Consider the following 12,712-nt stretch of genomic DNA (forward strand, 5'->3'; position numbering starts at 1 on the left):
CCATAATAAAGATTAATGAGGATGATGATGATGATGATATATTCCATGGAGCAGCTACAGGAGAGTTGGGCTGTACAGTAATTATGTTCAGTGGTAAATTTCAGTGCTGATTTCTTTTACAAGACCTGCATCTTATGTAAAAGTGTCATTAAATCTGCTTTCACTCTTTTCTTAGTGGTGCAACCTGTGCATTGACTTGGTAGCATTCACCAGCGAGATATTCAAAGGAGCCGTTTTCCAGTCCTTGGATGGCATTATTGTTTCAGCTAACTGTAAACTGCGAAAAATCTTCACACTGAAGTCAAAGCCCCTGGATACAGATGATGAAGATGGTGTGTTAACCTGAACCTCCTGGAACTGCACTGAGTTACTGTCGTATCATACAGTTTCAAGCTTGTCTACCAGGCTTCTATGATTAATCATTTGAGAGTTTAGACGATTTCACTGCAATTAATGCAAGTACAGGTCATGTATCTCTCTGGCTCAGGGGTTGTCAATGACATTAGCTAAGTGTGGTGACAAGGTGGGAAGGCACTTACATTTTTATAAAGCACTGCCTTCATTAAAACTGCATTGTGGAAAAGGTTCCATCTTTAAATTAGCATACAAAACTGCTAATAATCTTCTGGCGAGCTACCTTCAGGTAAGTATTTCATTAAGCAATTTGAAAGAGAGCTTGTTATTTAATTATCAGTGGGCTCTTCTGCTGAGAGATGTCATTTTCTCAAGGTGTCTTCTAAAAAGGAAATTGTCAAGACTATACATTGAAATCCAGCCATTATTTTACTTCATTTTGGAAATAGGACCTCTGAAGAAGGAAAAAGATGGTTTTGATAATGAGCTACTCACTATATTAGTGAGAAGTCCCATTGCTCATCAGCCACATGTTGCTCTTTGAATGCGACACTATCACTGTGTCTAAATAAAAGGAGTCAGATCCCCTCTGCCCCCTTGCATTCAACTCTGCTCTTCATAATCTGGGCTGAGTTTCTTCCAGTCAAATGAACTCCTCCACACACTGCAATCTGTTTTAGACTAAATTATTCAGTCACCCAGTACAGTGGTGCCCCGCAAGACGAATGCCTCGCAAGACGGAAAACTCGCTAGACGAAAGAGTTTTCCGTTTTGGAGGTGCTTCGCAAAACGAATTTCCTATGGGCTTGCTTCGCAAGACAACAATGTCTTGCAAGTTCCTGCTGGTTTTTTTTCTTCCCCCCCTTTTTCTAAGCCGCTTATCAACTGATCCGATTAGCAGATAAGCCGCTAATAGCGCTAATCTGCTAATCCTTCAATGGGCTTGCTTCGCAAGACGAAAAAACCTCTAGACAAAGAGAATCACAGAATGGATTCTTTTCGTCTTGCGAGGCACCACTGTATCTTCTACAAAAGTAAGCAGTAAGAGACTTTTGGCAGATAATAATTCTGAGGCTAGTTCTGCATTGTAATTTGAGCTTTTCCTCCAGCCTGCTTATTTATTTAAACTTTAAGTCTTTGCAACTTTTTTGTATCTTGCTCTTTTGCTTCAATTATCTGGAACTATTTGCAATTACATTCTGCTCATAGCACACAGTGCTCAGGATTGTATAGGTTCCCTTGGGAGACAGCCATGTGGCTATCTCTTAACTTTTAAGGCAGGTGGTTAGAGTAGATGACTTTTCCTTCCTTCTATCTCCTTGATGCTGAAATAACCTTTCTTTCTTCAACCTAGCCCCATTGCTTTCCCAAATCAGTATAGACTTTCCATAGTCTTTTTCTTCCAATCTACTCTTACTACATGTCCTGTTTGTGGCAATGGAATATAAAGCAGCATGTGATAAGAGTTTTGATGTGGTGTCAGTAAACCAAACTAATCTTTGAAAGTTCAGAAAGCTAGGTAGGTTTTCCAAGCTCAGCATTTTTTGGGAAGCCACAGAACTGTGACAAAACATTGTAAGTTGGTCACGTTTGCATCCCAACCCAGCCCCTCTGACTAACTGCAGTAGCGTTACTATTTCAAATACATGAGTACATGAGATGGGAGAATTCTTCTGCTTTAAAGACCTCTAGGAGGAGGCAACAATGAGTGAGCTCCTGCAGATAGTTTGAATCTTATGTTAGCTTTGCTTCAAAGTTGTGTGCTGGAAGGGAGCTCTGCTTGCCCACAGAGAAGAGCTGTCACTGGCTATTGGAGGCATTCTTGTAGGCTATCAGTGGAAGGGAGGACTGCTTTAGATGATTGCCTGCAGTTACATTCTTCCTTGAACCAGGTGGTCAATTTTGGATGCTCCTGCTATTGAGCAAATGTGTCTTGATTTAAACAGACTCTGTTTTCTCAGTCTGGACTATGCTCTCCCGACCCTGATCCAAGTATATAGTTTTTGTTGTTGAGTTTTTTTTAAAAAATAGGAGGGGAATAATACCATGGAGATGGCATTTTAATTTTGTGTTTATTCTCTCCAGGTGATTTGAATTTGCAAGGCTTTGGTTTTTAAGGACCAGCATTTTGTTTTGCAGAACTGTGCCATCTGTGCAGGGAGCCTTTCGCCTTCCATTAGCTCGTTGATTTGTTATGTGTCAGTCTGGGAGGAAATCTGTCATATTGAAATGTTTATTGAATGGTGTTCACTGGGGTGACAGCTGAACAGGGGGTTCTACCAGCTGAAGGCAAAATAAAATTGGCATTGCTTTCCAGTTAGATTGGCATGAAGGTGTATTCTTCCTGTATGTGCTATACTATACAGGGCATAAGATCATAAGGATGAAATTGCCATTATCTCTGCTTGTTAGGTTAGACAGTAAATGCTTAGAAGATTGCTAACGGGCCATTCACAGCTGTAAATTAGGAGGAGAGTCTCTTCATTCTAAATAAATGCTGTTATATTTTAATATCCTGATACCTATATCCATATTTGCATTGCATTTCAAAGCAGTCAGAATTCAATGAATTCAAAACATTTTATCCTGCATTCAGGTTCAGCATAGGTAAAGGGACGCCTGACCATTAGGTCTAGTCGTGACCGACTCTGGGGTTGCGGCGCTCATCTCGCTTTACTGGCCGAGGGAGCCGGCGTACAGCTTCCGGGTCATGTGGCCAGCATGATTAAGCCACTTCTGGCAAACCAGAGCAGCGCACGGAAACGCCGTTTACCTTCCCGCTAGAGCGGTGCCTATTTATCTACTTGCACTTTGATGTGCTTTGCATACTTGCATACATTTAAAATCAAACATTTTAATGCAATACAATAAAAAAAATCAGATTAATAATTCAAAATGCAGACACTTTAATTAGTTTCTAATGAGATAAATGCAGTGCTGCAGTTAGGTCATTTTAGACTTTTGTCTCCTTGGGAAGGGGGCATCTTTTGACGCTAATGTTTATTGACTTATCTTAAGAATGGGGTAAGACAGCTTTGCTGTGTTCAGAATCCTTCCCATGTATTCTGCTGAGTAACTGCTCTGCTCTTTGCAGCACCTGCCATTACAGGGTGAAAGCATGAGGAGCAGGGTCCTAATCATGAAAAAAGTTCTTTTGTACTGGGAAATGCACATCAGGTCAACCATCAACTTCAGAATGATAAGGGTATGTGGATAAAGTAGACAGAAGTTTTGCTCCCTCATGATACTAGAGCTTTAGTTAGTTAATACAGCAGTCTGCTTCTGAACAGTGCGCAACAGCAAGGGAGGGCTGTTGCCTACATCTCCTGGTTGTTGGCTTTCCAGAAACCTCTGGTTGGCCACTGTGAAATACAAGATGCTTGACTAGACAGACCTTTTGTGTGATCCAGAAGGGCTCATCTTCCACTTGTATCACATCACAAGTTGCATCTTTTTAGTTCCAAAATTGACATTTCATGCCAACTTAGATGTTGCATACCTCTTGAGCATGATAAGCTTGTTTTTCTTTCCACATCTGGTGCCAATTAACATAGCCCTGCTAGGAGCTGCGGAGTTATTCTGACTTAATCTAATCAAAAACACAACTGGGAACATTTCCTGCTCTTTCTCAAGTTCCATGTATCAGTGAGATTTATGTAAGAGTGTTTCCCATTGAACTCCGCCAATATCACTTGCACGGTGTCAGGGTTTCCCAGGAGTGGGATCCCAGATCCCACCATGCAGAGTTTGTTCGAACCACTCACCTCATCCTGAAACAATAGCCACATCTTCTTGGAGGCATTCTCTTGATCTAGGGGATGGGGGAAAGACTTTGTCCCATTGGGCCAGTCCAGAACTGAATTTTGAACTGATAGAAACTTTTGCCAGGAAATGGAGAAGCCATCTCAAATTATTTGAGTATAAATTTTCTTCACAGAAATAAACCTGTAAATTAATTTATCTTTAAATAAATAAATGTGTGATCTTCCCATCAGGAAGATATGCCTAAATATACTCAGAGGACCCAATTTTTACACTCCTCAAAAGGAAAGTGTGGGGGGAAAGCACAGTTATGGCTGGATATTTTTACAAAAGGAGGGTACAGAAGATGGTTTTATTTGTGAAACAATGCCGGCTAATTATCTTGCACTGAAGTTGGAAACTTGCTGTTCATTTATTCGGGATTAGAGCAGTGAGCCTTTGGGGCGATCCACGGAATTGGGAATCAGGTGGATAAGTAGATTTCTTTCTGCAAAGCTCTTTGGATATTTCTCTGGAGGTTGAGCTACATCCCCACATTTTATTTTATTTTTTGTTTCAGCTTTTTTCATTTCTCATTAAACTGGGAAGTTGATACGCCTTGTGATACAAAATGATTGGCGTACTCAGCCGGTGCCTCTCCTAGCGTTGCTTCACTTCTCCGTTTGGGAATCTTCTTTCTTTGTTTGTTTGTTTTCCAGCAATGTGGCTGATTATGTAGAACGCTGTGTTCCAAATGTGTTTTGTTCTTCCTTTGTAGTTTTGAGTCTCCATTACTGATATCAACACACTGCTGTGGAAGCTGGGCTTGTCAGATAATATGAATGTCTGGGAGGCTTGGACAAAAAAACCAGTACAGGCATTAAAATAATACAGTCTGTTTAGAAAGCAAATTATGCTGTTTAATTTCTAGATTGCTTGAAATGAGCAACAGACGAATACTTGTATATCCCTGATGGCATGGCAGTTGGCTTGATGCTGGCATGGGGAGCGGCTGCAGTGGGAATTGTTAACGCTGTGGAGCGACATTGCAGCAACACGGTGATGCATTAACTGGGCCAAAATATCCCGTTCTACCACTTGTGTGATAGGTTACAGAGCTTTCTCAGATGTAACAACCACATAAGATTAGATAGTAACTGAATCTCAGCCATGATCTAAATTGTGAGGCCAGCTAATTGCAGGTGGAGTTTAATTGCAAAGCCCATCCACCCTGAAATCTGATTAATTCTTAACCTCACACATAAATTATTTTAACAGTAAGTTAACCGCAATCAAGCATCTGCAATTATACTTCCTAGAAAAGATATAACAGCTGGTGATTGCAGTTGTAGATTTATGGGACTAGAAGGACTGAGATCATCATGTTGTCCCATCCCCCTCTAAAGAGACGGCTCTTACATTGTCTATACTCTACCTATTGAAAGCTTAACTTCTATTAGGCTACAGCCTTTAAGGAGCCCAGCTGTAGCACATAGTCCAGGAACCATTTTGTTTACCTTACACAGGAATACTTCACTTTTATCCTGGACCTGTCTGCACTCAATCCACATGTCTCTTCATTCATACTTTTTAATGCATGATTGACTGAGGGAACATCTCTTATTTGAGGTGATTCTGTTTTAGACAATATGCTGTTGTTGTTGTGTTTTTTTAAAAACCTATTGGTAAGAAAAGGTTAAGTTTGAGGTCTTGTGGCATTATTAAATGTTTTTCCTGAATGCTGGGGGCTCTGGCACATTAGTTATTGATTAAGTCCTCCTGTCCAGATGAGGTAATGAAGATCTCTAGTACTGCTAACTCCCAGTTCAGAAATAATGAGTCTTGCCTGGAAAAAATCATGCCATTGAATTAAGAATCAGATGGTTTAGACATCAAATGAATAAGTGAGCTTTTGTTTTCTGGTTCATAACCCTTGAGGCAGCTAGAAGACTCTTCATTTTGTAACTATGGGGGGCTAGAGGGTTTTTAAAATATCAATGAAAATAGGCTATATTGTTTCCCTTGTTTGTTTCAGCTACCGGGTGTGTAGAAAAGTGAAGCCTTCGCTGTATTTTACTCAGACTTGTATTGATATTGCATTCACAGCTGATGGGCCAACAGATACGATTCCTCGAGCCTGTCAGTTAAATTCAGATGTGCCGCAAGTTACCCAGCTGCTGAATATGAACAAGCTACGCCCAGCAGAACAAAAATGTGGAGGTCGGCTCTTAACTTCACCGGAATTAGGTAGGTTGTAAAATTAATTTGTGCTTATTGGATATGTTGGTGGCCTCGTAAGAGCATCAAAGCTGCTTCTCGGTGCATGTCCCCTGTTTAGATACATTATGTTACATGCAGGTCCTGCTTCTAGAATCAAGTGTTAGCAATCTTACATAGAACGCAACAGCTACCACTGGGCTTATGCCATTATCTCAATGTGTCACTCTTCTCCTCTGAGTGTTCAATTACACGTGAGAAAATGTGTGTGTGTGTGCGCACATGCATGCATGCACTAAACCTGTTTTTCACCTTGGAAACTTCAAAGCCTATGATAGGTTTTGTCCCTCTCCTCCAAACTGGACCTCAGATTACATGCACTTGCTCCGAGCAAAGCAACTTAGTAGGAGCCTTTGAGAACTGATTCCGTCTCTGTCTGCATAGCCTCACCCCACGAACTGCGTAGCCTGGCCTTAGATTCCATTTCCCAGTTAGGTTATGGTATGATGAATTGTTGTGAAATGGGGTTTTTATAGATGGATTGATGGTACCAGTTCTAAGCACCTGCTGATACTGGGCCAGGAAGAAGAAAAAAACCTCATAAAAGAAGATGGACTTTGGCTGATCTATTAGAGTAAAAGGGCACTGCCTAAATACATCTTTCTATAAGCCCTTCTTATAGCTTTGCTCAGATACGGCAGTGTGAGATGCTCTTGGAGTGTATTAATAAGGTAGTGTGCTTATCCATGGTTCTTAAACTTTGAAAAGAGGGCCCAGCATGGCTGGCCCACCCATGGGGCAAAATGAAGCCCTTGCCCCAGGGTTGGCAGGCTTGAAACCATTGGGAGGGATGGCCCACCTCCTCCCCCACTCCCTAATGCTAATAATAATAATAATAATAATAATAATAATAATAATAATAATAATAATAATTTTATTTTTACCCTCCTATCTGGCTGGGTTTCCCCTGCCAGTCTGGGTGGCTTCCAACAGGATATTAAAAACACAGTAAAAGATGAAACAATAAAACTTCCCTAAACAGGGCTGCCTTCAGATGTCTTCTTAAAGTCAGATAATTGTTTATTTCCTTGACATTTGGGGGGAGGGAGTTCCACAGGGTGGGTGCCACTACTGAGAAGGCCCTCTGCCTGGTTCCCTGTAACTTCTCTTCTCGCAGTGAGGGAACCGCCAGAAGGCCCTTGGAGCTGGACCTCAGTGTCCGGGCTGAACACTGGGGATGGAGACGCTCCTTCAGGTATACTGGTATACTCCTCCCCCTTGCCAACACCTCCTTGGTCACTACACCTCACTGTCTGCTGACTCCTCCCCCTTTGCCACCTCCTCCACCCCTCTCACCGCTACTGTCTTCGGCTCCCTGGGTAGCCTCCTTTTTCTCCCCTTTTTCTAAGGTGCAGGGGGGTGGAGAGCAGCAGAGGAGTCATGGGGGGCAGGGGAGGAGGTGTCAGTGGCAGCAGGGGGTGGGGAGGGGCACTTTCTGTTTTGCCTTAGTGGCAAAATGTGCTAGGCCAGCCTTGGGGCTCAGTACATTGGTACCTTGGGTTACAGTCGCTTCGGGTTACAGACTCTGCTAACCCAGAAATAGTACCTCGGGTTAAGATCTTTGCTTCAGGATGAGAACAGAAATCGTGCTCTTGTGGTGCAGCGGCAGCGGGAGGCCCCATTAGCTAAAGTGGTGCTTCAGGTTAAGACAGTTTCAGGTTAAGAATGGACCTCCGGAACAAATTAAGTTCTTAAACCGAAGTAACACTGTATAGCAAATTGCTGATGGGCTGTTTTGGAAAAGCAGGAAACAAGCATAGTACGAAGTTATTGGAGTCACCTGTTCTTTAAAATTGTCCTTTGAATATGCCCTTTAAGAGGAAATGGTCACTTATGTAGTCTCTAAGTCACGTACCAAATTTTGCTCACAGATTCCATTTAAGGGGGAGGGGAATACTTACAAAGCGGTTGTCTCCTTTCAAGACCAAAAGAAGAAACCCTGCCATTAAATTCTGTAATGAGAAAAGATCTTTATTAATACGAACTACAACAAAATAAGAAAGGTGAATAATTTAATTTAAAATACTGTGGCACTACTCCAGTGCCTAATATAATGAAAACAAAAAAGGTAATAGAGTTCATTTAATTTTGGATAACCACTTAGGGGTATAATTATTTTTTATTTTTATTTCATACTCTGTATGACAGCCTGTTCTACTTTAATTTTACAAGACATTTAATTATATGTTTGAATAAAAATTCAAGACTACACCCAAGAATCCCAATGTCTTTTATCTTAAAGTTCAAGGACACTATGATGCATAACATAAAATGTAGGGGGGCAAGGGGAGTTGAGTTCATTGGGGTAGATTCATTGAGAACTTCTAATGACTCTATTAATTTTTTATACATGAGATAAAAGCTACCTTGCTGGTTATTCAACTTAAACATGTCCTTTATTAAGTGAATGTGCATTACTATGAACCCATGCAAGCCAGGGAGCATAGGATAATTTCTATTTCATAAGCTTGTATACAATAATGCAGTAAGCATCAGCAACCTTAGTTACCTTGGTAGTGGGTAACTTATATATACACAACATATATACAAAGGGATGCGGGTGGCGCTGTGGGTAAAACCTCAGCGCCTAGGACTTGCCGATCGCATGGTCGGCGGTTCGAATCCCCGCAGCGGGGTGAGCTCCCGCCGTTCAGTCCCAGGTCCTGCCCACCTAGCAGTTCGAAAGCACCCTTAAGTGCAAGTAGATAAATAGGTACCGCTGTATAGCGGGAAGGTAAACAGTGTTTCCGTGTGCTGCTCTGGTGCCAGTTCGCCAGAGCAGCTTCGTCACGCTGGCCACTGTCTGCGGACAGCTCTGGCTCCCGGCCTCTAGAGTGAGATGAGTGCACAACCCTAGAGTCTGTCAAGACTGGCCCGTACGGGCAGGGGTACCTTTACCTTTACCTTTTAGGACTTGTGGGGTACTGAGTGAGTGCTTTCTGAATTCATGAAACACCATCCAGTCAGGCCTTGCACTTTTCTGGGGGGTTTCCCCCCCCTGGTCCTAGTCTTCTCCATCGGTCATTTATTTTGAATGGGAGCAAAAGCAAGAGTTGGTGTCTGATAATGATTCTGCTGATTACAAATAGAAGGTAATGGGATAACAAACTTGAAAAACCGATTGTTTTGGATTGGCTTTCATCAATCTAAGTAATTTCAGTGCCATACAGATGCAGAGAATGTACATTCTGCTTGCCAAGAACTTTACATTTTAGGAAAATAAGATGGATTACGTCAATATAATCTGGAAGTATATATAATTGAGAGTTATTTGGCAAGGGAAAGAGTATATAACAGTTGTTTACTCTTTCATATAATGCCTGCAGTATTAGAGATAGATGTGTTGTTCTTTACATATATGCAAGATTTTAAATCACTCTGTTGTGTCTATGTATGGTTTCTCATTTGGTTGTGGACATAGGCAGGAATCAAGGTGTTAGAGTCCCAAGTTGTTTGCCAAGCAACAGTTCAATATGCCAGCAATAAACAAAGTCTTAGAAGTAATGGTGCCACGCTTCCCTGGAACAGAACATCAGAGCCAGACTCAAGGCTCTCTTCCTTGATACTGAGGACCTCTTCAGTATGCAAATAGACAATGCCCTAAAGAAGCTTAAGGACCATGGACAGCGATTTTGGATGCTGCTTCACACATACATGTACGCATCTTCTTGGCTAGCAGCTGAACATGTGAATTGGCACCAGTGGATTACATTTTACATGATACAAAGGTTTGATGTGTAGTGGTAGGTCTGTTACAGTCTGTTCGCATGTGGAAGTCTTCACATAATTCTCTGTTAGTCAAGTAATCAGCATGAATGTATGAACAAGGGAAGCTTTCCTGGTGCCATCATTACATATATTTAGGCACCTGGCAAAAACATTCCACCAGCAGTAGAGTGGCTGGTTGAGACAGATGGGGAAGGGGAACAGAAGGAAGACCTAAGGGAGGGCTGAGGCCAGGGAACAGAGGCAGAAGGAGGCAGACACCACCCCATCCCAGGATACAGCTGCTTCTGATGGGAAAGCTGTGCTCCCAACTCTCCTCTCCTGGGATGCAGCATTGGAATCTGAGGAGGACATCAGCCAAGCATTGTGGGCAGTGCTGCATTTCTATGAAAAATGGTGCCAGTATGCATCATGCCCCCCATCCTACCACCACCATCATCCCACCGCCATTTGCCTGCCCACCTGCTCACTTGCTCCCCCCTTGCACCTTTGCCTACCACTTCCCGCAGCAGCAGTCACAGCCTCCTGGAGGTGCCTGGGCACAACGCTTTTATGATTGCCAAAGCTCATGCCAGAAAGGTGCCTAATGATCATAAAAAGGTCACGCCAAAGCAAAGTCAGTCAAAGGAGAAAACAGATTCGCTTACTTACTGTTATTTAAGTATCCATGTTTAGTCACACATTTGCCTACTTTCACTGTGTAAGTAACTAATAATAGGGGCATAAGTCTCGTTTCTGCCCTTCTTACATCCACAAAGACAAAGGGGAAATGTGTGGAAATTGTGTTGCTCCTACACACACACACACACACACACACACACACACACACAAAACACAACTTCCTTACAAAAAGGTTTTCTATTCTTTCCCTCCCCTCTAACATTTGCTAGACCGAAGTTTGTAATTCACTGTGTACAACTAATTTCCCTGAATTACAAATATAATGATATACTGTTGAAGAGCAATTCTGTGTTTTGAATGCTTTCAACAAAATTAATAAAACCAGCATGTATCCAGTTAATCATTGCGTGTGTAATTTGACTAAAAATTTTACGCTCTTAATTCCTTCAATTCCCAGCCCAGATTAAGTACTGACTGTTAGTCAATGTAGGACTGTAGGAAGTAATTCTGCACCCCCCTCCCCATTAATGGGACCGTGGTTTAATTGAACACAAAATCAAGTCTGGTTGCTTAAATTGAGCAGTTCAACTTGCTAATGACAAGATGTAGTGGTCCACTAAGCACAAATCAAAACTGGTAATTTACTTAAAAATTAGCACTCTCTTTGCTTGAGTGCTTTTATTTCCACAGAAGCAATGCTCTGAGGCTTCCCCCCCTTGCTTTTAACTCTACATAGGTGCACAATACTGTCCACTTCTAATTGTGAATCATTCTTTGATAGCATACCTTTTTGCCATCCTGCATATCTTTGTGCTGCATATTATATCCATGTTTGCTCATCCGCACATCATATCATTATGCTTGTTTTCCATGGAATTAAAAACTGGGATTTCAGGGACCATTCAGATGTTCAAGATGATGCACAGGAGTCAGTCCAGAATCACCATGGCTGACACGTGAAAAGCAGCCTCCCCTAATTGAAGGTGTCTTGCAGAATAAAGCCCAGTAATACTAATAAGGGCACTTGCCAGTTAGGCTCCTGTTTGTCATAGACAAGGAACAGAGAATATTTGACTCCAGTTGTTGTTGGACTACAGCTCACATCATTGTTGGCCATGCTGACTGGGACTGATAGGAGTTAAAGTCCAGCATCTGAAGGGTCAATGGTTCTCTATCCCTGCTCTAGACAAAGCCTTCTGCTGTTGTGACACCCAACATTTCTAGACCTCATTATAGTTTAAACTCTACCTCTGAAATAAAGGGTGGCATGCACAAGCAAGAAAAACTTAACTGAGACGTTCAAAGCATTATCTTCAGGGCTTTTGGAAGACCAAGGTTGGTTAGCAGATCCAGAAAAGATATCATGCTCTCTGTCAATGGCTAGATGGTTAGACCTATCTGATGTTTTTCTTGTATCAGTTCTTGCCACTGGGAGTGGGCTTACTATCTCTGACCCTACAATGTTTTGGGGCTACATGGTGCTTAGTGCTACATGTGCAAAGGCATGTCCAAAGTGTATCCATTTGCGTCCAGTAATATGCCAAAAGATAATGTGCTATTAAAAGAGGGTCCATTTTTTGTGTCGTTGGTTCTTACTGTTTCATCGGACCAAAGGAATCCTGGTCTATTGATTTTTTTTAGCATTTGCACATTCTCACCACATCCTTTCTGATGAACAACAAACCAATGCCTTAAAAACTGAAATGGAAAGCTTACTTAAGTTGGTTTAAAACGTTGCTAGCTAGTAATAGGTATGCTTCCTTCGTGGAGAGCATTTCTAGGAATACATGCATTGCACTAGCATCGATGAGCTGCTGAGCTATAAAAATATCCCACTTTTGTGATTTCTGTGATTGTCAGGCCTTCATAATTTTATATAGGAATAACTCCTAATAGTTTAATATTAATCAAAGTATCCATAGCTTGATAATTATAGTTCCAATTTTGATTTTGAAATTTGTTTAAAATTGTAAATCGGCTATAGACGTTATCA

General features: G+C 41.7%; 1 protein-coding gene and 1 long non-coding RNA gene across 7 annotated transcripts in view; one reads left to right on the plus strand and one right to left on the minus strand.

Annotated features, from left to right (window-relative positions):
- The window catches only part of LOC310702212, a 610,091-nt gene that overhangs the window by 313,957 nt on the left and 283,422 nt on the right, over positions 1–12,712 (minus strand). The gene's annotated exons all lie outside the window — the stretch shown is intronic.
- Positions 1–12,712, plus strand: part of CFAP20DC (CFAP20 domain containing) — a 147,404-nt gene that overhangs the window by 59,902 nt on the left and 74,790 nt on the right. For 4 of the 6 annotated variants that reach the window (XM_083491790.1, XM_083491791.1, XM_083491792.1 and 1 more), the window contains 2 exons: positions 176–332; positions 6,202–6,342. In XM_083491790.1, coding sequence (XP_083347916.1) covers positions 176–332; positions 6,202–6,342 — 298 coding nt within the window. Of the gene's footprint in view, positions 1–175; positions 335–6,130; positions 6,343–12,712 lie in introns of those variants that run through there. The other 2 variants (XM_083491789.1, XM_083491794.1) reach the window with 2 other exon arrangements.

This window comes from Podarcis liolepis, assembly GCF_965112155.1.
Source record: "Podarcis liolepis genome assembly, chromosome: 2".
Classification (NCBI taxonomy): Eukaryota; Metazoa; Chordata; class Lepidosauria; order Squamata; family Lacertidae; genus Podarcis; species Podarcis liolepis.